The following is a 24,591-nucleotide window of genomic DNA, read 5'->3' as shown; positions in this document are numbered from 1 at the left end:
CTGTTTTAGAATAGAAGGTGAAAAAGTTGTAACTATGGGAAGTTGCTGATCACCTTGCCGCATAACAGATCGCTTGAAGAAAGCCCAGATTAGTTCAGCAAAACGGCTTAACGTGCCTTGAAGCAACACCGAACTCGATAATCGAAGGAAAAATGTTTCTAGAACTCTTGCTATGTTTTACTTGGCTAAGCCATGGCCGACATTTTCTATGCGCCGAAGATATTATAGAAACGAAAACCACGGGATGGATGCGCGTATCTCGAGTGTCACAAACAAATACTTGGAAATTCTAATCCGTTTCATAAGTAGGCACATTAGTGTTAGCCTAGATGGCCAGCCTGAGAAGTTGTGCTGTCTAGATTTGTACACATGACCATTTGACTTGAGTGCACGTTTGTACACTTGATAATATCAGTACGGACAATGCTATCCGTGACGCAGCACTAATTCTAAACAACAATGTTAGTATATTTCCGAAAACGATTTATGACTTGGAAATATTTATCACATTGTGTACGAAACAAGCTAGAAAGATCTTATAATTAAAAGGTATTTTAAAAGGGATTTATTAAAAGGGATTTTATCAAAAGAGATACTAGAGCCATACGAATTATAGGCCTATGGCGATGGTTTATTACTGGCTGATTTACTCGTCCGTGTTTATCAACTTGTTGCCTAATCGAATAAAAGGAAGGAGAGCCTTGAAAATTGTGCGTGTGACATTTTACGTCTGAATTAGGACAGACCAACTGGTGTCGGAGATCGGTTCTAATAGATGGGTAAGTTTGTCCACGCTGCGTACTTTCATTTGCGTCATGTTATGCATTAAATTTCGCAATCAAATAACTATTATGAGTTGCTAAAAAAAAGAAACGATCTTTTTCCTCACGTATATATGTATTATGATAGTTCTGAGGGCCAATTAAATACCATTCAGCTTGACAATAGAAGAAAAATGTCACAGCTACTTTTGGTGTTTAATACGAGAGCAACACCCTCCCTGTTCCTTCGATTTTATCAATTTAGATCACACGAAATTGACGTCAACGTAGCGTAAAAGACCTTTAGAGCAAAACAGCCAGATTCGCATGACCTACCCTTTTAAGAATTAATTTGCTAACCATTTTCGTGTAACAATGACGGTGCTATCAAGTTAGTTAGTTTTAGTGAAAGCTATCCTGCTTAAAGCAAAAACAATAACGCTGTAATAACATATCCAGAAAATGAATGGGTAATAACAGGTTAGGGTAAGAACAAACGCAATGGCTACCGTGGTCAGCACGAAGACGTTGTTTGAAGACGTACGTATAATCGTTCGAGATGGCAGAGTTCGCGTTTGACCTTTCTGCTAATTTTCTTTCGGCACTATCCGCGTGTTATCAACAACTCTTGATCGTCGACCGTCGAAGCTGTCGCTGAATCTGAAAGAAGAACCGTGATATCAACGATTACGGTTGCCATCGTCGGTATGGCTCAACAGCGGAGGGGCCCGCGTGCAACACCACTTGCACCCCGGGGCACCAGTGGGTGTGGCTGATTTCGTACTAAACAAGCAGATTTCGAGTCGGTCGTACTGACAATACGACATCGGCGCCGAATAGGAAGTTCGCGCAATATTACGAATAGCCCTTCCAGAGATAAGCAAGGTGGATCATGAGAGTTGCAAGATAAAACAGCGACCGAGATAACAAGATATCGTCTCCGGCTTGCGCTTGGACGATCATACTAATCTAACGGACTGATCGGAAGTGATTCAGCGATCGATCATGAAAGAACGACTATCGATAAACGTAGGCTATAAAGAACTAATCAGCAACTAAGCACATACATAATCGTTGACTAACTCTCTAAAAACAATAATAAAAATTCTTTCACTACGTTCGTGGAAATGTTCGCGTGGCGCATTTAGCAGTCCGCGATTATATCGTACGTGACATTACTGCCAAGCTTCTCTACCAACTAAAGGACAGATCGTTTTAATGCGTTTAGAATAGAGTTCATATGTCTTAGATTTTAAGCTACTGAGTTTTGACACGCCGCTTATGTTGCAATTATGCAGCTGGTCATCATAAATACAATGATTATTTCGCAGAAATTTCCGGAATTTGGAGGGAACTCCGTGCTGTCAGTGTTACTTGAGGTGCATAGGCCTAGCTGATCGGGTGTTCGCTATGGGCTATTGTAATTCACATTAGGAGGCGCGTGACCACGAAGCCGCGCGCGCAGGTCACGATCACTCTAGTATTGTTGAAAGGCACTCTGAAGCCAACAGCCCGATGCCGGCCAAAAAAAAACATGTTTCTTAAGCTTAACTTCGCAGCTTTCAGAGGGTATTACCTAAAATATTTGACAATACTATCCGCTGCTTCTACAGCAATATTGTACCTGTTTGTTCTAAAAAGAAATTTAGTACTATTTATCGTAAGGAGTGGCATACTTTGTTACGCTATAAAAGTAAAATCTTTTTGTTGACTTTTTGTTTCTCTTAAACAACTACCTCATATTTTTGCCCTTGTTGTTATTATTATTTTGTTGCTATTATTTGTCACAGGAACCAAGACGCCATTCCTTGACAGATATATCCATTTCCTCACAACATGCCCGGCTTCAGTTGATGAGATATATTGCTTCTTGCCGGCCCGTCGCGGTCCGTAAAAATCCACGTATCTTTTGCTAAACTGATCTCGCAGCCCTGCCTCTACGAGTGTCTTATGTGCAAGATAGGAAAGACATTTTGTTCCCTTTCTATAGTCGAGATTCTCAGTTGAAATTCCCCTGGCGATAGGCCTCGGCTGATTGCGGTCTTAGCATCGTTTTCAGGGCTTGTTGTCGAGTGAGTCAGTGGTCGAGGGCGAAGATACGAGTAATTTGGAAGGACCGGACAACAGAAGCAATTTGACAATCATTTTTTTCATCGACTTTTCTACTGCTATCGGTATTTCTTACCGAAGCATACTCATGCCTAGCCTCAAATTTGTATTCAATAGGCCACATGTTATGTTTCGTTAGCAGAGTGCTGTCCTCTAAGTAGAAGATAAGCAGTATTATTGTTGTCTACCAAGTCAAGCAGATCGCATTCAGATTTCCTGCTAGCAACATAATGTTTTGGTAGATGGCACTAATGTTCCTTTATCGGACCATCTGAATTTGAGCCTAATGTTGACCTTTTCTGCATTTGCAGGCTCGTAAAACGCGATAATATAGTCCAATGAAAATACTGGCGATTTAAAGCAACGTCAGATGCCGAGAGCATTGTAGGGTTGCTTCCTGTGCTTTTTTTGACATCACTGAATCTTTCCTAGTGGAAGCACTTGCTTCTTGGAAAGGAGCATTAATTTTATTCAGCACGAGCAAATCTAACCTATTTTTTTTAACAGGTTCGCAAATACATCGATATCAGACTAAGCGTAGCTTCACCCTGATTTTAGCAACGTTTCATAAGTGATCCGCAACAGTAGCTACTGTATAATTTACCATAGCAGTTTGCGAGTGCATCTACCTTTCGTGATTTACGCGTGACACATTTCGATATCTGAGTGGCTGCATCTTATAATAATTCGTCTCGACTGAATCGACGGAAGAAACAAAACAAATTTTTCTGAGGGGTTCAAAATAAATTTCCGGAACAGTAGTCTACTGTCGCCTTAGAATTACTTATTTTAAAATGTCTAGTTAGTTATTGGTGTAAGAAAGTTACTAGTTCTAATATATGCTATCGGTTTTAGTGTCCTGTGCATCAAGTGACTGTTGATGATGTTAACTGAGCAATTTTCCTTTGATAGGGACCAGGAAGTGGAACGATTAGCAGGCAGACTCCGAGTTACCGCCTGAGAGCACCATGTTGATTTCTTTGTGAAATTTAATTGTTTCCGTGATAAAAGCATATTTTATGCAGTTGCTGTTCCGACTCGTGTCTTAAACTTCACTTGTCTGCAATTAATTGAATGAGGTATTCGCAGTTCTCACGGACATTTTCGCTAACAGCGGTCGAAGTAAGGGTAGGCCTTAATTCGAATTTATTTAAAATATTGTTAGTAAATACTTTTGGATGCCTGTGAAGTACGGACAGCTCGAATTTACCCTCTATAAAAGTACAGTGGATATGCGACAAACATAAGTTGCTATAGGATAACGCTTAAGCATTACAATAGACTGGCATTGCATTTAAACGAGGCCAAAAAATACATCGTTATGGGCTTGATGTAAAGGTTTGCGTAAAGTTTTCATGACCTCTACTTGCTTCTACACAATGAGTAGTGCTTGCTTGAATTAAAAACGCGCTCTGTGGGAAGACCAGTTACGAGAGACGTTGATTACGAGTCAACTTGCACTTCGAAGTACATCGTTTCAGAATTTAGTGGCAAAATGACTCAAATAGAAACTTCAGTTGGAGGCCAATAAGTCAGCGCTCTTTCAGCAGGGGCGAATCAGAGTTTTTCTATCAGTTAGTTCGTTCGTTTACTTAGCGGGTAATTAGAGTTTAGCTTGATCGGGCAAAAATACTTGTAACTACTCACGACAAGTTAACATCTATGCACTTCGCTTAAAAATGTGTCTGTGAGAGTGCAGACTTTGTAGTAAGAGTCAATCATACATTACAGGCGAAACAAGCTTCATTTTACTTCTTTTAGGTACGTGATCGCAAATTAGCCATGCTTCGTATCGATGCACACCCAAAACAGCATGCCTTGAAGTTTTGTGGGACTACCATGTCTCTTAACTTCTTCTGGGTCGAAATACGTTGAAAGTAGCAAGGGCAGTAATATTTGGCAGAGACTTTTCAGTGGCAGATCGTTCGCTAAGCAGCAGTTACCAGATGATTGTTTTTCCATGCACCTTAAGAGCTGTGAAAAAAAACAAGTAAGGTATGAGAAGTTGAGTTGTTGGGAAAATTAAATAGTGTCCAGCACTGCATTGAAATATATAGCGATATAAAAACACACGTGATCAGACAAACTCAATAAGGCCGTGTTTAACGCTTCAGAAGTTTCTGTGCTTTGCGACCTGAGAACGTTTTATGGCCTGTTAAGGATCTCGATTATTCTATAGCACACGTCTGTTATGAAAGAATATACTACTCATGACCGAACTACTTAACTTATGGCGTAACCAGTATGATGATTACTGATGTATGCCCTCTCCTTACTTTAGGCTAAAAATATGCTTTGGTAGTCTTAAAAAATTTTCAAACGTTCGCGCTACGCACCATTTCAGATAGTACTAGAACATTTAGCTGTCCAGATCAGTGTTGTGCCAAACGTTCTAGAATTTTTAAAAGTTAGAGAAGCAATTCAAAAGCCTATCAGAGAAATCGTGCCAGTCACTAGACAACAACGACACAAAGATGGCGAGTTCGCGTCGTCTGGCAGTCGAATCATTGGAATGAAAACATTAATTAACGGTAGATACGATTTTGTTTTCTGGCTACATTTTACTTCTTTTAGGTAGAATTCGAATTGAAGTTCGTTTAACCATTGAGCGGTACTAAGGATTGGTTTAGATGGTGATTTCGGCACGCTTAGTCTAGAATGACTACGGACGTGAAAATTTCTGGTAGACGCAGTCCACGCTATTTTAATCGGAGAGGACCTGAACCACCAAAACGTTCCGTTCGGTAATAACGTGAAGACCCCAGTAACTCGACATCGTGTTATGACACCTGTCTAGAAAGTATGATGCGCCCGACAACAACGACATATATGACCCGACAGTCACCATTTATCAAATAGTTCCTGTACGGATGATGCAAATAACCGTCCCGATTGGTTTATATAGAAGCAATAGGAGTGCCTTGTTGGTGCATAACGAGCACAAAGCACGTGTTCTAATAGCTTGTACGTGCAGCTAGTATCAACAAATTGTTATTTCAAATTGTGTTTGCAGGCCCATCTATTCAGACATGCACTGCTTACATAGCTATCCACAGTCCAAAAATGATAACACTCACAATATGTAGTGGGCTGTTGAGGCAGTTGGCTTTTACCTATGTCGGAGAAGAAGCTGTACAAAACATATTGAATATAAGTTATTCATTTTGACAACGCATGAACACTCGAAGATATCTCCCGACGATTCTCTGCTATAGCTTCCCTAAAGATCCTCCCTGTCCATCATAGCTTTGATTGGGAAACCATAGCTTTATGCTCATTTACCGTCCCTGCTCTTGTCTTGACGGCCGCGGCAAGCTTGACCTTTGAGTGATTCACGCAGCGAATATATCGGACCATCGCTGACCAAATGCAGTACCAATGAGAAGAGAGAGCCCGCGCTGTGGCGTCACTCCAGCCCCTTTTAGCGCCCAGTTGTTTTCTCGACCCTCGAAAATTACGTGCCCTCAGCTAGAGACACCACGGTGCAACCGTGGACATGCTACCTCGTTAAACACGCTCGTTCAGCACAGACAAATGACAGTTGTAATAGGTACCGCACAAAAAACAGCCGTGTATTTTTTATCATATATAAATTACTCGTTACAATTGAGCTATAAAAGAAAGAGAAAAGTGTCATCCAACCTATCCTGGTTGGCACTGAACTATTAGGTATTGCATACCAATCGTTCTTTTGAATCAATAAAAGCGCTATGAAGAATAACATGTAAAAGGCCAGCTAAGAAAGCCATGGAACTTTATCAAAGCAGCAGTATCTTAATTTCCAATAAATACCTTTGCCTATAGGTTATGACAGATCATCACAGGGATATCGTGTTTGTTTTATTAGGGACATAATTATCGGTTCTTTTCTATCTGGAATTAGTTGTTATTGGCTGTATAGTTGAAATGTTAGAAGAGGCAGCGACCGGCAGACAAAGACGATTTATAGCACCGTGAAGCCTTTCTATTCTCGAGTTGCTTAGATATGCAGTTGAGATATATCTACTGCAGTACGTTTGGTCCAGGTGAGGTTAGGTAAAAATGTGAACGCTTGAAGTAAGTACGAAGAGTTAAGAATCCGTTTGAGCCAAGAAGACCGATCATTAAGTAACTTACAATGATTACTTATGAATATATTATGAAACAACATTGTCTTGTGTTAATGTACTACGAAATGTCGTATGGACGAAATGAAAACGTAGTGAGCCTATCGGCTCCGGCCACCTCTACGCCGTCATTCCCTTTGCAGTTGTGAACAAAACGTGACGTTTACGTATTGATGTCTGCATATAGAATGCTCTCTAAATGAGCTGAAGAAACAGACCAGCTTGATTTACGCCGCATCTAAAAGTAACCGAATCTGCACTTGTTCTGTATTTCCTCATCGAGGATCGTTCGGAACAATATAGAAGCAGCGGGCATTTTGTGAAGATTAATATTAAACTGTAGGGTACGAAGCATCTACAGCAGCTGATGCTGCTCTAATTCTCGAATTCGTATAGACAGCGAAAGCAATTTCAGGCGAAATTCTAACTCCTAAACGATTTACCAAGATCACTGGGGAAATGATCGCATCGTTTGACTATATTAGTTAGCTTCTTTGTGAGAGCGTATAACCGTACAGCTTTAAGAAAAAATAGTTGGCTAGACAGTACGTAAACACCGTATAATTTCAAGCATTCCCTTTCAGAATTGGAGGTATCATTGATTTCAACTCGAAAAGACCCATCGAATAGCTTCCGATCATGTTCATAAAGCTATAATCAATCCCCAGCTCAATAAACGTCACAATTAACAAGCCGTAACGAACTCGATATGAAGCCTTAAGGAAACCGACGTCGATTCAGTATAATTCCCTGCAATGATTTTTATATGCTGGCTTAGATTATGTCTTGCTTGTAGTTTACCCTTCACGAACTCATGTTGGGTAATGTTACAATACCACGTCTCGATATTCAGTAAGTCAAACGTGACCAACTATGGTTTTTTTCAACTAGACAGGGAATAGACTCTTGCGCTACTGAGCGCTAATTCTCTCCAGAAGATCTAATACCTTTCTTGTGCACTGACGAAGCCATTGAAAGAGGCCAGGAAAGAGGCGACCTTCATGGGATAGAGTCATCTGAATTGTACCGTTTATTCAATGATTTCATGTTCAGTATGCCATAGTCGATTTCGTTAAATCTACTGTAATCGACCATGCGACCTCTACAAAAACTGTGATCGGAACAGAATCGGCAAAATGTAAATCTGACAGTAAATTGACAGAAATCAAAAAGTAGAAAGACAGCCTCAATTAAAATTACCCAAATTATAGGGGTTAGAAATTTGCGTTTCTTAAATTTGAGTTATTAATACATTTTTAAAGAAGAATAAAAAAGAATTCAAGAAAATCAAAACAAGTTGTCGCGTAAAAAAACAGCCTAGAATATTTCAATTAAAAAAAAAAAAAAAATGAAGAATCAATACGTATCGAGGCTACAAGTATTCTTTGTGTGCTTTTTTCCAGATATCTATTGGTTTACTTATTTCGGTCAAACGATGTATGGCTGATATATACTGATGTGTTGTATTCGTATGTTTTATAACTTCCAGGAAACCCCGCCTTGTTTAGTATAAGCGAGGTGTAGAAACGTTGTCTTCGTCTCAGTATGTTCAGGAAACCCGTAACGTCCATTAGACCCCCGGACACGCAGTCATCAGGCGAAATAGAAGGTGGCGAAGAAAACGGTTCAACCAAAATAACGCGTCCCCAGCCAGCCGTCGTTTCTACTATCAATACAGCGGTTTCTAGAGTAAACGGCACCGCCATTTACTCAAATACAATCGACAACGACGAAAGAATCGAAGATATTTACGCGTCAATTCCGGTGACCAATATAACCACCGATACAGGTAAAGAACAAAGGAACCTATTTACTTAATGCATTTCGTTCTCGCTTAGTACGTAAGTTGTTACGTGCGTAATTCTATTGGTAATAAGCAGCTTTGAAGCGGCAATACGTTGATCCGGTCTGCTAGTATGTTACATGATCGGCAAAACGGTGGGTGGCTTCTAAGTTGGAAGCCACCCGCTGCTTCTTAATGCCTTTAAAAAGTTATTTATTCCGGTTGCCCCTACGTCGTGGTGTTGTTTAGAATGCGGACAAACGCAGCAGGAGTTCCTTGGACAGTCCTTGAAACCATCCATACAGACGCTCACTTTTCCAGCAATTAGTAGAATAGAACGATGCAATCACGCTCGAATGTATAAAATTCGATTTCGGGGATGATTTCGTGCCCAGCACGGTATCGTTCATATTTTCTAGAAATTGACCATGGCTGTACGGTTCGAAATTGACAAGAGCAGTTTGCTTTCTATGTATGGCTGTTACAGTTCTAATCTTAAATAGTAGTATTAAATTATATATCTATTTCTTTGTGTATCCATCAATCGATAAGTGTAAAGCTTACACAAAGCACATGTTCCACAGCTGAACTGAACATAATGACTGTGACATCTGTGCCTGAAGTCTGAGCATCCGGTTCGGGTGTCGCTACCTACGAACCGGCGAACTCGTCCTAAACATATGAATAGGCTATACGACAATACAGGGTAAATGCACAGTATACGAGGGTCATGGTAGGCAGTATTTTTCGAGAGAATGAACGCGTCACCTCATCTATTTGTCATTTATGACTATTTTTATTCAAACACTGTGCGGCAGAGTCAGACCTATGTTTCTGTGCATACCTAACCACATGTTTATTTGTCAGTTCGTAACGCTCGCATTGTTAAATCGCGCGACAAGGACACTAACAGGGTTAGCTTGCTAAATCAGTTTCATAAGCTACACTTTCTCCTCCAACCACGTAATAATTAGTGACAGCAGAACGAAGTCCACTTAGGGATGAAGTGTTCGCTAATCGGAGCGCATCATAACAATGGTTTTATCATTTTATAATCCTCCTTCTATTGAGTGCGACAAAAAGCCTTTTTAATAGTTGGCTTTTAGCTGCCTCTTTTGACAGGTAGCGGCACCGCTGTTTAGCACTATTTCAAAAAGCCGAAATGGGGAGTGGGGCTCGATCTAGAGGAGTTAAATAGGAAAATAGACGACTGTAATATATTCATTGTCCTTCCAATTACTGATTGGACTTTACTGCATGACCAGAGTATGCCTCTCACGCCTAAATTTCAATTTACACCATTCTCCTGTGTTCCTTATGCTAGTAAGAAAACCCGTTAGCATCGCGTCGTTGCAGGGTCGATTTGGAAATGTTACAAGAGTGAAAACAAAATAAATAGAGCAAGCGGTAAGGGATAAGCTCCGCATATATCGATCTGTGTATCATTACCAGAACATGTTAACTGTAAAGCACTGCAACACAAACGGAGATATAGTGACTTCCAACAACCTGATGGCCTGCGTACCTTTTTCTGGGCGTCGTAGTTAAGAGCTGATATTTTTCCCTGGCACAGGGGCTTCGTCCTGAAAACGAACAGGCCAGAACGATGGTTCGGATTTCTGCAGTTAAAGAGTTTCATTTTGAACGTTGAGCTTTTTTTTCTCTTGCAAAATTGCAACGTTTCTACGGATTAGGAGAAAAACCGGACACGTTCTAAGGTAAGGGACAAAAAAAGGACAAGGGTTCTTAGGTAATCTGCTTATACACCAAATACATAGTTCTTTAAATTTCGAATTATTTACTTAGTGCGAATAAAAGGCTATTTTTAAAGAGGAACTACCCAATTCTGGTCTGGCTAATCTATGAAGGACACAAACTGTCCGGTACAACGACTATATGAATTTATAGGAGTCACGAGAAGTTTGGCTGTCACCGTGTAATAGAGAACTCCTTCGGGAATCACAGTTTATGATCAGCAGCCTCCTAAACGGCTAACTAAACATTTCTATCTATTACCATTCTCGTGATCGGACGAGCCATATACTATGTTATTTTTCCAAAAGCTCAGAATTTAGCTTTTAGTTTCCAACAGTTTTTTTTTTTTAATTCTTTGGCTCGTGATTGTAGCCTAGGTATAATGCAGACGTCATGTTCGCGAAGTTACACAAGAAATGCTTTATATATTTCAAATAAGTCGACTTCACGCTTGAGGTAGCGAAATATCTATAACATATTCCAACGAAATAAGATATCATACTATAATTTCGTTTGGCCCTTAATTGGTTTCGGTAATTTTGCCAAAAGAAAGCGCGACTCAAGACAGCTCTTAGAAAGACACAAAGTGAATACGTTTTCAACAGGCACATTACGTTCAGGGCCAACGTCCTTAGATATACAATACAAATTTGCGGTTGTATTCTTCTAGAAATTAGCTTCTCGATGCAGTTTACTCCGTGCTTGGATCCCTTTAGGTGTCGAAATGCTCTGAGCAAAAATGTCCAACTGGCTACCTTCCGACAAACTCCAGAAGGGCTAAACATTACGAAAATATAACGCCTCAGCCGCTTTGTTGTTGAAATCGTGTTGAAATGCTCTCATATTTGAAACAAAGCCTTCCATCAGACAGAATTTCAAACGCATTGAAGCAAGGGAATCCGCAAACGTGTTACAGGAACACTGTGGCCGGTTAATTTGTAGAATTATTTAAGAATAGATTAACTAGAAATAAATGTCTTTGTTCTTTTTTTTTAACACCCCAGTCTCTCTTCCTATACGCACAAGTCCTCGAAATCACTCCTCTCTTCGGATATAGTAGCAGGGACTTGATCCGATTAGGAGTCTAACCGTGGTGGGCTTTGCTGGATTTATCTGGGTTTTTTCAACAGGCCTAGGAAATGAAAGCAATTCTACAAGCAGCTTTTAATATTAATAATAGTTCATTATTCTCCAAAATTCCTTATTGTTTGTTATTAACTATTATTAATTCCTAGTAATAATTTTTGCGCTGAGATTTGAATCAGCATGACAGTATGGTTGTTATTTACGGTTACGATTGTAACGTACTCAAAGGGATGTTTATTAGCCAGCCATAGCACGCTGCCTCTGACAGACATTCGTTGCACACAGCTCTCACCATTGTACTACACATTCAATATTCGAACACACAGGAAGTTAGAGAGGATTGGGGAAGTGTTCATTTGAAATTCGCAATTGGGTACCAGTCGAAACACACTGCTTTACTGAACTGGAAGTTGCAAAATACTAAACACAATTAATCGTTTGAATTTACACTTTTCAGGCAGAAGCCGCCTACAAACGTGCGTCATTTCTGCAGGAGGAACTAAGAGCGGACCTCTACCAGAAGCTCCGTTAGAGCTTCTCGCTGAGATCCAACGAGAATTGCCCGTCTATTTTCGAAATCACGATAGTGAAAAGCACTACGGCGTATTCGCGAGACAAAACTCGGAACAGTTCAGGGACACCGACTCGATCAGGAAAGTAACTGAAATCAGTAGAGCTCGTCATATTCATACATCATATTGTTGCCTTTTATTAATTTCGTCTAGTTGAAATGCGCCCGATCACGATAATGATTATTATTATTTTACGTATAGAAGTCTATTGTGCAAGATCTAATCAGCCCGAGCTGCCCGAACTAAACGTGACTGGATCACTCCATCAATGGCTGGATAATAGTGCCCTGGCATGGGAACTGATGATGGCGACCAGTTTTTGTAATAACAATAATCCAATAACTAACTACGATGATGAATTTTCAGATTTATGAAACAGCATCGGCTGTCGTGGTGGTGTAGTCCAGTTAACTCATCAGATAATTCCGTAATGGCTGATGAAAGCCCGGACCAATTTCGCGAAACGTCACAGGATATCTACGAAGTTGTGGCAGAAAATCACCGGGATAACAACTACGAAACTGCAAGAAAATGCCAAACAGAGCAGACTGATGAGAGTCTATCCAAAAACATCGATGATGCGAAGAAGAACCCTCACGACTATGAAGTTATTCCCGAAGATTTTTTTCTTAAGCAACGCGAGCTAAGAGGTAATTGTAAGCCTGCGTCCCGAGGCTGTTCATTTGCCTGGATACCTAAGGCGCCTTGCAGAATTACGGGTCTTCTTAACAGAAGGCACCGTAACGATAGTTTGAACTACCTCGTGCATTTATATCCTAAGACGAATTAACTTGAGCCCTTGTCGTCTTTGTTTGCAATGAGAACCGTTTCCGCCAGAACTGAAAAGCTACAACCTTTAATCTTGAATCACAGTGTAAAAACTTACATCAAATAATACACACATTATGTAACTTGTACACACACTTTCTAGGGTCTAATCTAAATTCCGCACAACATGAAGAGTGTAGCTTTCTAGAGGTCTTCGGAATATCTCTTCGGAATTATAACATTAAATCAAAAAAAAAGGAGTTCATTTTCTGATTACGTATAATAAGCAAAGTATGTAGTCGTTAAATGAAGCCTAACAACCATTTTAGTAGAGCTACTACATTCTTCCAAGGTATAGTAGCTTACAATTTCAGCTAACTTGAGTAGATCATCTCCAGTATCAATGTTGCAGTTATTGCCAATAATGGCTAGAAAATGTTCGCCTGACAATAATCTTCGTGGCGGTTATTTAGAATTTTGTCTGATTTAATACCGTAAACACTGGTGAACTTCAATATGTATAGAAATTGATTTTTTTCGCATAACTTTTCTAATCCTACCGCTGAAGTAATACAGTGCTTTGAGTCACGTTTATCATAGTTCTTTTCATTCAACTGAGTTTCTTTACCGATCGACCTTTTATCTATCACCTAACTCTATCTGCTTGCTCAGAACCTATTTTATGTATGCATGCATAGATAGGATAAACATTTTATGCCGAAATCATATACACCGTAGGACGTTACCGTTGCAATAACGGAGGTGGAAAGCTTTCTGTGTTTGCTATTGTCAAATTTCACGCTACGGGGTCCTCGATCCATTGTCGTTGCTAGATACCTTCCCGTTGTTATCTCTCTCCCAATTTTCCCGGTTTCAGCCACAGTCTTGATCGTTCCCTTCTTAGAGGGGCAACGTTTTTACGCATTCGATAGTCGACTTCCATAAAATAGCCTTCTTAACTACTTTTCTCTCTATTTTCTAAATTCTCGAATCTATTATCTAGTATTATTAGTAATAAAACGTGGTTAGGAGCTACGAAACAAAGTTTTCAAGTTAGTTGCCTTTGTCTCACGTTGTGCTCAAGTGAGTAAGTAAGTAACGAGCCAACTCTAGCCTAACAATGACGACTTCTGAAAAATTATCCACTGGTGAATTGATATGGTAGTGAATTACTGTTTGTTTAGTATGAGCTACTATGAAAAAAACAATGTACATTGTCTAAATATAACATTCCGGTGGGCTTTGTGTACTTCCTTTATAGGACCCAGTTGTTTTATTCGATCTTGGAGTGATATGATATAATTCTTTTTATGGCGAGGGGATACGTTAACAGTGAAACGTACGTGGAGAAACCTAAGGACAAATATCGTGCCGCCATTACAGAAAAACGAGCAGACAGATGTAGGTACGAGTGGCCCAAAATTGAGCGCCTTCGGACCAGATGGCCATCCTTGTACCCATATTACGGAGTTCGACCTGGTGTGAAGCTGGCCTTTTCATGTCCGATTTACATTGACACGACTGTTGCTTTGTGCTTATTTAGCTTTTGTTTCGTAAACGTATTTCTCGAATACACGTAATTGTTTAGCAAGCGTTAGCTGTTGCACTTTTTATCATCGGATTGATCAAGCGACACTTTATACTCTGCTAATGTTGCTTTTGCCTTCACACCGGCTCGCTAGCGAGGCTGGCGTAAGATGCATTTGTGTCATACTAGAATGTCAGAAAAATTGATTTTTATTGACTGATTTTATACTGTATTTCTAGCTTAAGCTAAAACGATGCGTCTTTGTACAGCCAAATCTGAGTTGTCAGATACTATAATTTCTTTCTGCAGTTCGTCGTCAGTATATGCTAGCGCGCTAGCTTAAAATGGTGACCACAGCCAGTTTCTCATAACCGTCCCTATTTATTCTGTTTCTGGAAACCAATTAAACCTTCTAGTGTATTTTACACCGAAAAGATTAGAAGCAGGTAATAATTCAGGCGAAAATATATAATAATAATAATAATATAGCCCCAAACGCTAAGCAAAGCCATTGAATGATATTACCAGCGCTTATTGCTACCGTTGCCACTGACACCTTGCTCGACACATGAGTCATCATTCTTGCGGTTGACTTATTTTCATTGTTCTAGAATCGAGTATTCTAGCTTCCACCTCGTCAACTATTCTTTGCTATTTTAAAATAACCTCTAGTGACCTAATCTAAAGTTCCGACATTATTTGTGCGTGTGGAATAAAGTTAAAATAATATATAAGTTTCGGCCAACAGGCACGGTTCTCGAAGCCAAGGCCCGCTTTCATTTGTCAATCGGAGACACTGTAGTGTAACATCTGGATATCGTTGGCCAATCTGACTCATACGAGTTTTCTAATAACAGTTAGATTGGTTCATTGGAGAAAGTGTTCGCTGCGGGTTCGAAAATGGTACATTTCAATTGCATTAATAAGGTGACGTCAGGCGTCGTCATATCGCCTCAATATTGGCTTTTTCTGAACTTTCTTAGAAAGTAAACACCGAGAACCCAGACGGATACTTTCTACATCTTATACCAAGGTTTGCCGTCTAAATATCATACGACGCACTCGACTGTATCTTTCAGATTTCAGATCCGCAGCTGTTCCAGCCGCTCGTTCCAGTGCTCCCAAAACATTTGCCCCTGTTGCGAGCGTATCGTCAACGAATCCCTTTCATGTTGGTGCTAGTAACATGACGAGTGACTATAGTTCTCCTCTGTCAGCCGACTTCCCGATTTTGCCCGACACGGACTCTTTCTCGCACCATCCGAGCCGATCTTCCGAGCTTACGCAGGTACAGCAATAATGAAATTAGAAAGAAAACTACAGTGGGCGGCACGTTTAAATCAATTGTTTTTCTTTCATTCCTAGAGTCGATCTAAACAAAAGTAGGTATTTCAACGAAAAGTGCTAAAACCGTTGCGATTGTTCAGTACATATTATCATGACTATTCACCGCGAGCACAAACGATTTGGCAATTGTAGACTGGCTAAACGATCGCTTAAATGCTTTACAAACAAAAAAAAAAAACTACAATTGCAGGCTTATATCAGACCAAAACTTTCAAAACGTTTAGTTAAAGCTACTAAAAAGTCCAATCGAATCAGCAGACCATTAGAGCTTATCTTACATTAGGACGCCCCAGTCGGTGCTCCATGCTATTCTCTCTAGAAGGGCTAGTTTTTTTAAAATCAAAAATTGATTTTTTGAGCCATTTAAAACCGTTTGGCTTCATGAGGATATTTCTTAGCTTTCTCAAATGGTGCGGGAAACAAGCTGTAACATAGACCTTCTTCGATCTCAAGTAACAAAAGAAGTTTTTTTTAATTTCGACGAGCGTTACAAGGCAGTGCCAAGAGCTTGAATTCAATTCCAGTCGACTGACGAACGGATATTCCTTGTGATGACTTTTTTTGGTTGGAACAAGCCCTTAAAATTTGCTCCCATTCGAAGGTACCATCCTGTAAATGTCGGACTCATAAACGTATATGACTAGCTATTCTATCCAAAAAGAAGTAACGAATTGCACGGTGTCCTACAGGATGAAACAGTCGTCTGAATAATAATATAGCTGATATACGTTAAGGCGGTTAAGAACGATACAGCCGGATGGCTCAGCCTATCTAAAGAAGTATGTACTTTAATCGCTTGACGCTTGAAATTAGCTAACTACGATGAGGAATTAAGTCGCCGAAGCACATCAACGAACTAGTCTTTCCCAAGCCGGTCTATGCTTACACAAAAGCGTAAGCGTGAACAAAAAATTCGCGAAATTATAATGGGCACAATGGCACAAAGACAGCGATATATCGCAGTCGAGGTTTGTGGAGTAGCATATAAGTTTAGAGATTGACACTGATTCCCTTGGTTTCCCAACATTCACATACTTCGTAAGCGACATCCTTGATCTTGCGATGGTGCTCTAAGAATCTATATATGGTTGTATTCGGAAGAACAGTCAACAAAGTTGCAGTAATTTCTATGGTTGTTCTTATGATACGATACGAGGAATTGAGGCAACGTCACTCTATGAGGTAAAATCGACCGAATTCGTTATTTACAGCAAATAACCATCTAATATCGAACCCTAACTGCTGCATCTTTCAATGCTGAGGATCCACGTGAACATATCAATAAGCTATGCTTCCTGAAGTAAGGGCCAGCAAGGGCTTATAGACGTGGTAGTAGTCTCTACAACGTTCCTCAAGCACTTAAACGTTAATTGACGTCATTGACGAAGTTATCATTCTGTTAGGTCAGGAACTAATATTGAATTGAAAATACATTAGCAAGCTAGTGAATTCTGAGTGATGAAGTCCCTTCCGTAAATTGATGATATTGCTCTGAGGGGCCCAATAGTATCTTTGTTCCTAGACGAAAAAGAGGCTATCTGAACTGTTAGGACAATAGTTCGGATTGGACTCCCTGAACGGCTTTGCTAATATTTAGATATTTTCTAAGATAGATAAGGCTCCTAAGCGGCAGGAAGTATAGTAGCTTGGAGTATATAAGGTAGCAATAATGGGATGTTACGGAAATAATATCAGTATCGAGGCCGCACCGTCCGGGCGGTCGTCGTCAACACTCATCAATGATCTGCGCATTGGCGAGGAACACTATCTATCGTGATTTAATAGTATGAGATGATCTGCGCATTGGCGAGGAACACTATCTATCGTGATTTAATAGTATGAGATGATCTGCTAAACGATTTAGGGGCACCAGGGTAAGCTAAAATCAGCAAAATAGGTCACGTTGTGTGGAAGTAACGACCTGTGTTTCCTAGAAGTGTTTTACAGATATAGCAGTAGAAACAAAGCAATAAGCATTTCCCTCATAGGATTTCACTAGGTGCCAAGAACGTTTTCATTTCTTCGCGACGAATGCGAAAGGTACTGATTTATGGCACTTATATAACATCTTAATAAAGCGTTTTCCTTAGCAGAAGCTCGCGACCAACTGTGTAACGTTCATTTAACTACTCAAAATCTATGGACATCTTTCTTGTTATGAAAAAATGTCTGCACCATGCGTAGCGGCCGTATACAGCGCGACCAATTCAGGATGAATCGAAGTTGCGTCTAGTAAAGAAGATGGTTTCCCATCAAAAAAAGCATATATATATTGGAGCATGAAAGTTGCATTAGAATTGTAAGTTTATTTTTTTTAAACTGTTAAATACCTATATTTGTGTAGCCTGCGGCCAACTGAAGTAGGGCTTTAGCTGAATGCTTTTGAGACAAGCCGATGAAAAAGCGATCACAATCGTACGCTAATCTATGTTTTATTAGAACGTCTTCTCAAAAGACTATATTGTGTTTAGTTTGTTTTTATAAACAGTCAAGTATTTGTTAACTTGGTATCTTCAATTGGTGACTAAATGAACACGGAAAAGTTCGGCAGCAACTAAAAGTTGAAAACATGTTAGAGAAAGGCGTTCTCGTTAGGATACTTGAAACAACACAACCACCGTATTAGGCATTTCTCGATTGACTAAAAATTGTTTTGGCTATACATATATTACTATTATTATGGCTCCCGGACTGCATTGATCCTAAAATGTATGCCTTTTATATCGCTGACAAAAATCACGTTCAGTTTCCTTTATCTAGCCGGTAGGTTTAACCGATCAAAATCCAGGCTTTACGCTAAAAGCTCGATCGCTTAAGGTTGTAATGCAAGCAAACAAATGTGCCGACCTTTTGATTACTTTTACTCATGTCCTGTCTCCATGAGGTCCTTCATTTAGAAGTAACTTTTGCGAGTGAGTCATCGTACCCGTAGAGTTTTGCTAATTATTGGAAATAGGCAGTTTTGCCTCATCTATTACATAAGTAATTAATGTGTGGTAAATAAATAGCTTTTCTGCTTACTACTATACTTTAATCGGAACGTCAATGATTGAACCGAAGAACTATCTATTGCATAATCTCATCGCGCGTTTCAGTTTTTTTTTTTATTGTTTAGGTGCTCGTTTGTGTGGTCGGCACCGTACACACATCGCCATCATCATTATTATTACCATCGCTGTTTATACTCAAACAACGAGGCGACATCGGTGATTGTACTGGCGGGAGGAGCCAGTGACAAAAAGTCCCTCTCACCGCCCCGAAAACATTGCGCGTGATATTATATTTACGCTACCAGTTATGAAATTCATTTATTTGCCCTTGCATTAGACTGTTGTTATACTGGTATATTATGTTGTTTTTATTGTGTCGGGATAGGTCGTCGGCTTTCAAGCCCCTTGTTGGTTTACCCATTTGAAAATTTACCAACTCAGTACAACAAAAAAGAATTACAGTCAATTTTTGGGAATTTATCTAGTTGACTGTAGCCGAACATAGATATCTGTTCGTAACAAATCTAAATCATAACTACTTACTTAGTCGCGCAGCGGTTGGGTGAGCTAAAATTTTCACTGAAGAAGTTAAGGGTTAAGGTCTGACGTTCCGCAATGCGATAGATACATACACGAAGTACATTTTGTTCCTGTTTCTTCTGAAGTTATTCTCATTCTTAAACGGGAATAACGTCCTCTGGTTTTATTGAATGTCAGTTTCTACCTGCGGACACCGCTAATTCATTATTATGTCTAATACAGTACTATTTATCCATCACGAAGTAAGTCGTTTTTGGCCTCAAGGAGCCAAAACTTTTTAGTTATTGCCGCAATGGTGCAGTGCTAATGTGTTTACAAACTGACCAGAATGACATAGGGACGATTGAAGTTCAAATCTACACAAGAGCACCCTAGAATAGTCCAGTAAAAATCCCGGTAGCAATAGAGAAATAATAGAAATGATTATCTCGTATTCGGTTTGATGCTTTCAAATTGTCCGTATTGAATCTTTACCGCGAGAGGTCACTTTATAGAAAGTACATTTGGGGGTCAACTATGAAACACTCTTCCCATGTCACCTCATTAAAGCCTACGTATATCGGGCACATTTGTCGCTTTCAGGGTTAGTTTTGTTCCAAAGAGCAACGCGTGGGCTTCATTTCACGTCATTTTTGCCTTTTTTTGTGTGATAATGACAACAAAACAGAAGGCGAAAGAATGTAATCTTCTAAAAAAAATAAATGGCAAAGTGAATGGAGCAGAACACCTTAGGATTAAAAAATCATACTAGTCTATTAACAATCAATTGAAGCAATTACCCTACGTAGGCCAATCCAAAAAAACAAGCAACACACAGGCGGATATAGTAACAGAAAAAAATGACTAAGCCAATATAGATAACATGTGTGTCAACAAAACAAAGGAGACTCAATTTAAGTCAGCCTCCATATCTCCAGTTTTTACGTTCAGTATCCGCCGTTAAGCATTTCATCAGAGGGCTCCCAGCACGGAACGAAGTGTGTCTGTCTATGCCCGAATTCGCATCTAGACCGCAATGTGTCCCTAAGATTAGCAGGCAAATACGTTACCCATCGAGTTATCACGGAGGACTAGTCAACATGTGCTGTAAGAGCGCGCGCAGTTTTAAAATTTGGTTAGACACACTATCTATTCCCAGGTATCCTCATGATAACGCTTAGTTTCTCTGTCAAACAGGGCAACGTCCTGGAGACCGAAGTGGAGTGAATCTACTTCAACAACAGCGCCGATAACAGTAGCACCTTAGTGAGAACGCAACGGAGCCGTAACAGGCTATCTGTCAGCCAGGCCACTGCTGGCCGAGTTGTGTGGCCTGTGCGGTACCTCTGCCGTCACTGCTGCCATATGTTCATCGGCCTCGTAGCTCTCGCACATGGAAATCACAATAATAACAATCCAAGTGGTTATTTTCCGCCACATAGGCTGCGGACAAAAGTTTCGACTCTCGAATATAAATCCATATTGTAGCGTGCGTTTGTATTGGGCTCAATCACTGCGATTTTAACGTTGCTGTCTAATCATCAAACGATGAAAAATAAGCGAATGAACAGCCGAAAGGAACAGTTATAGTTGACTCTCAATGACGCGGTGATTGAAGAGTGACATTGTGTTCTCCCGCCCCCATCATGGCAACAGCTAACAGTTAGCAGAAGCTGAACAGTGGGTCTTATTACTTCATGTTCTTAGTACATATATCCTAAAAAAAAGGTAGTTCTGTAAGTGTTTTTTCTAATGCAGTAAAGCAGTGAACAGATGCGCGTCTATAGTAAAGACACTTGGCAAGTCTATGAAGCGATTCATAGGTTGTTGATGTGAAGTAAGTACTTGCTATTTTTATTCGATATGAACGCTCAATCGCAGGACTAATGCCCCCGACACTATCGTTTAGAGCTGTTTCACCCCTTACTTTTCTATTTCTTAAATGTTCTAATGTCGCAGCGCTGGATGCGACTATATTCGTTCCTCTATGTTTCGAGTTTTACATTAAGCATTCTATCAAACAAACGGCCGGCTTCCTGTCTTCTGTCGGAAGTCTTCTGTCTACGTCCGGGTCCGAACCTAGATTACAATATGTCCCTAAGATTGGCCCTAACATTCGTGCTTAAAAAAGGTCCATGAGAATGCTTAGCAGTCGGAAAGTTTAGATACAAGTTTTTTTTCATGGATAACGAATTTGCTTGAAAAACTCCTCTTATAATCATCGAGGTACCTTTTACTCTGTTTACCTCGCAAGGGGGACGTTTATGAGTTTCTTGTTAATGAGCCCATTTTTGTTATTATTAACGACAGCGACAATCGAACGACTGTGCTAGCCAATTACTAGGCTAAAAACGATAAACCGTTTCTACCAAGAGAAGCTTAAAGTTTTCATTACGTTCCACTGCACTCGACTCTAGACATCTGAAAAGTCATCATAAAGCATACCATCTATAAAACGCAATGGTTTTGTGTTCGAGAGACCCTTATACTTCTGTATTCTTCGAGATCTGAGACTATTTAGTACCATATTGTCACCTAGAATTTTAGCAGACGGGCTGCAGTAAGCCAAATTCGTACCGTATAAACCTTGCGTCCGGTAAACTAGTAGAAGCACTCTTTACTAAAGAATCTGCTACCACAAACACCGCCGGTAAGCCGATGGTTCGTTAAAAAGTAGAGAATAAATTTTGAACTTGGAATTGGGTCTCATGGAAGACCCTTTGTTAAGACAATCGTGAGGCTAAAAGTTGTGATGGAAGCCGGCTCATCCCAATGTGCGCGGGTGTTAGTACTTAGACTCGTGTATATATATATATATATATATATATATATATATATATATATATATATATGGAAGGAAATACTAATAGGCGTCGGTAAAAAATAGAGAAATGGGTGCTGTCCAATTTGTGCAGAGACCAACTATGATGACGTAAAGTGCTTTCGTCTCTTTGCCCTCACGTTACCACAGTGACTCATTCCTGTTTCAAATTGTGACCCGTGATGAAAAATATACCTTAGAGATGGTTGTAAACCATCACATCAGCCGATAGATATAGATGAGCCGACGAGACATTGCGCGGAAGCATACGTACAGCCGCAAGAGCTTACCTTATAATGGAAGAATCACTGTGACAAAAATAGAGCAAGATCAGGCTCTCTGTCATTGACCGTATTCACCAGACATTGCTCCCAGAGGATACAATTTTTGTTTGAATTTCTAGAAGCTGTGAATGAAAACAATTATTCAAAGCTCAACCAGATGTCGAATTTACCTTTAGAGAAATTATAGAATCTCTTATTTCAGACTTGTATAGCAGCGGCTGAAAATCGTAGATAATAGTAGAGCATACTTAGATGAAAAGATTAAAACTGAAAAGGTTAAAGTTACCTATGTTGTGGTTTATATTGTATTACCTATGACCTGACTTTAGTTATAGATAAAATGAACTTTATTCAGAAAAATAATCGACAGCCTCACCATTGGAAAGCACATTGATAAGAACGAACTATGGTAGCCCTTCAGGCGGATATTGATTGCTCTTAATTTCTCGTTACAGGCGTCTCTTTACGATGTACCTCGTTCTCCACAACCACCCCCTGGGGAGAAAGGCAGCTGCTTATCAGACAACCTTTATACACCTTTTGACATCAGTTTAGGGAATAGAGGTACATACCTCAAATAAGAAGAAAAAGGATAAATATAGCTATTATTATATTTTGAACATTAACAGTATTGGAATAATCGCGTTTCGTTTTTTGTATAGAATTTTGTTAAGTGTTATTCCAATATGCATTTAAATTTACTTAGCTTATTTATGGAACTTTAAAATTGAGCATTTACAAAATAGCCTTAGTTATCAAGTCGTCTTTCCCGCCTTTTGCACATGTTTTTTTCTGTTGTTTTCGGTTGTAATCGCTAAAGGGTGATAGTAGTCCATGTGTCAATATATGCATCCATCCAGGAAGTTGAAATATAACTTGAAAATGAGTTACTTCTAGTATAGTAGAATGTTGTATTTTGGTTGAACCTCAAATAAAGTTAGACTATCTCTGGCAATTTTGTCTCGTAAATGCTTAGATCTTAAACGTTAAATCAGAAATGCTTCCGCGTTGGCTTGTGATAGGCAATGAGTCTGGTGAGGACGGCAGCTCATTAACATACGATCTGCCCCGGAAGACCGAAAGGGGAAAAGCGCGCCATGATTCAAACCAAGAGACTGGAGAGATTTCGTGTGAGCTGAACAAGCATTATGATGTTCCAGCGAATCTACCTCATCCTGCCGCCAGGCCGAGAAGGGTTAGTTTTCAAGCCGTACCAGCATAGTAGTCACTCTTCGGCCTAACGTTACGTACGGATTCTATTTGAATATAGATGCTATAGCGTAATGCACAAACGTCGCCATTTAACGTTTGGCAGACGTTAGGGAATTTTCGAAGTAGCATTTAACCAGTTCCAAAAAATGTCCAAGCATGCGAGTGAAAAATTAGATGGTACTACAGAATCAGACCGGTACGCAACGTCTAGTTCACACAGTGCATCAACCTGCAATTTTCCTACTATTATTTCTATTTTTCCTGCGACCTCAATACAACCTCAGGGCGTATCAAGATTATGTACGATGCGTAACCTGAATCATGCATGCATGATTATAATTGTGAGTTACGTATTCGTAATCTGGGCATTTCTCTAAAAAAGTGACATCAGATTTATGCGATTACTTGCCTATGTCTGTGTTTAGGTGATCCCGGAGCCCCGGCGAAACCTTCTCAGAGAGAACAATGCCCTCAGTTGCAGCGATGCCAATAAAAACATCGATACTTGTCACAAACTTTCTCGAATGACACACCCTCCACAGAATAATCAATACGAAGTTGTTTCAGAAAAGGTATCTTTAGAATATCATCTACTATTTAGGTTTAGCTTATTTTTATATTGCAATGCGTAAAAAGACCTTTTGATATTCTGCGTTCGTAGGATTTTTCAGTGCTGTAACAAAGTTTGCTTTTCAGATTATTTCTGCATTGAAGGTTGAGCAATTGAAAACAGATGGCGTATACGCTTATAGCTCCCCATATCGCGGTCAGTACGGCGTTATTTTGTAAAAACTGCATTACCAAATTCTTCGACCCATTTGAAGCTGGTGTGTCTTAACAGATGTTCAGGCTTACTCGCGTCGACGTCTGATCAGGGAGAGCACCTTCAGATCACGTTTTTCACATTATTATTTAGTAGTTAACAGGATGCTTGACATTTTCAATTCCGC

General features: G+C 39.8%; 1 protein-coding gene across 14 annotated transcripts in view; it reads left to right on the top strand.

Moving 5' to 3' along the window:
• Nucleotides 1-24,591, top strand: part of LOC111246953 (uncharacterized) — a 63,767-nt gene that overhangs the window by 6,042 nt on the left and 33,134 nt on the right. For 13 of the 14 annotated variants that reach the window (XR_015325079.1, XM_086985489.1, XM_086985487.1 and 10 more), the window contains 7 exons: nucleotides 8,466-8,765; nucleotides 12,058-12,253; nucleotides 12,539-12,822; nucleotides 15,548-15,756; nucleotides 22,885-22,993; nucleotides 23,452-23,624; nucleotides 24,067-24,213. Coding sequence is in view for 13 of the 14 variants with exons in the window: in XM_086985489.1 (XP_086841615.1) it covers nucleotides 8,522-8,765; nucleotides 12,058-12,253; nucleotides 12,539-12,822; nucleotides 15,548-15,756; nucleotides 22,885-22,993; nucleotides 23,452-23,624; nucleotides 24,067-24,213 (1,362 nt within the window). In the remaining variant the exon portion in view is untranslated. The remainder of the gene's footprint in view (nucleotides 1-8,465; nucleotides 8,766-12,057; nucleotides 12,254-12,538; nucleotides 12,823-15,547; nucleotides 15,757-22,884; nucleotides 22,994-23,451; nucleotides 23,625-24,066; nucleotides 24,214-24,591) is intronic. The other variant, XM_086985488.1, reaches the window with a different exon arrangement.

The sequence above is a fragment of the Varroa destructor genome, unplaced genomic scaffold (genome assembly GCF_002443255.2).
Source record: "Varroa destructor unplaced genomic scaffold, Vdes_3.0 BEIS01000003.1, whole genome shotgun sequence".
In the NCBI taxonomy this organism is placed as follows: domain Eukaryota; kingdom Metazoa; phylum Arthropoda; class Arachnida; order Mesostigmata; family Varroidae; genus Varroa; species Varroa destructor.
This window is presented reverse-complemented; position numbering and strand designations above follow the sequence as displayed.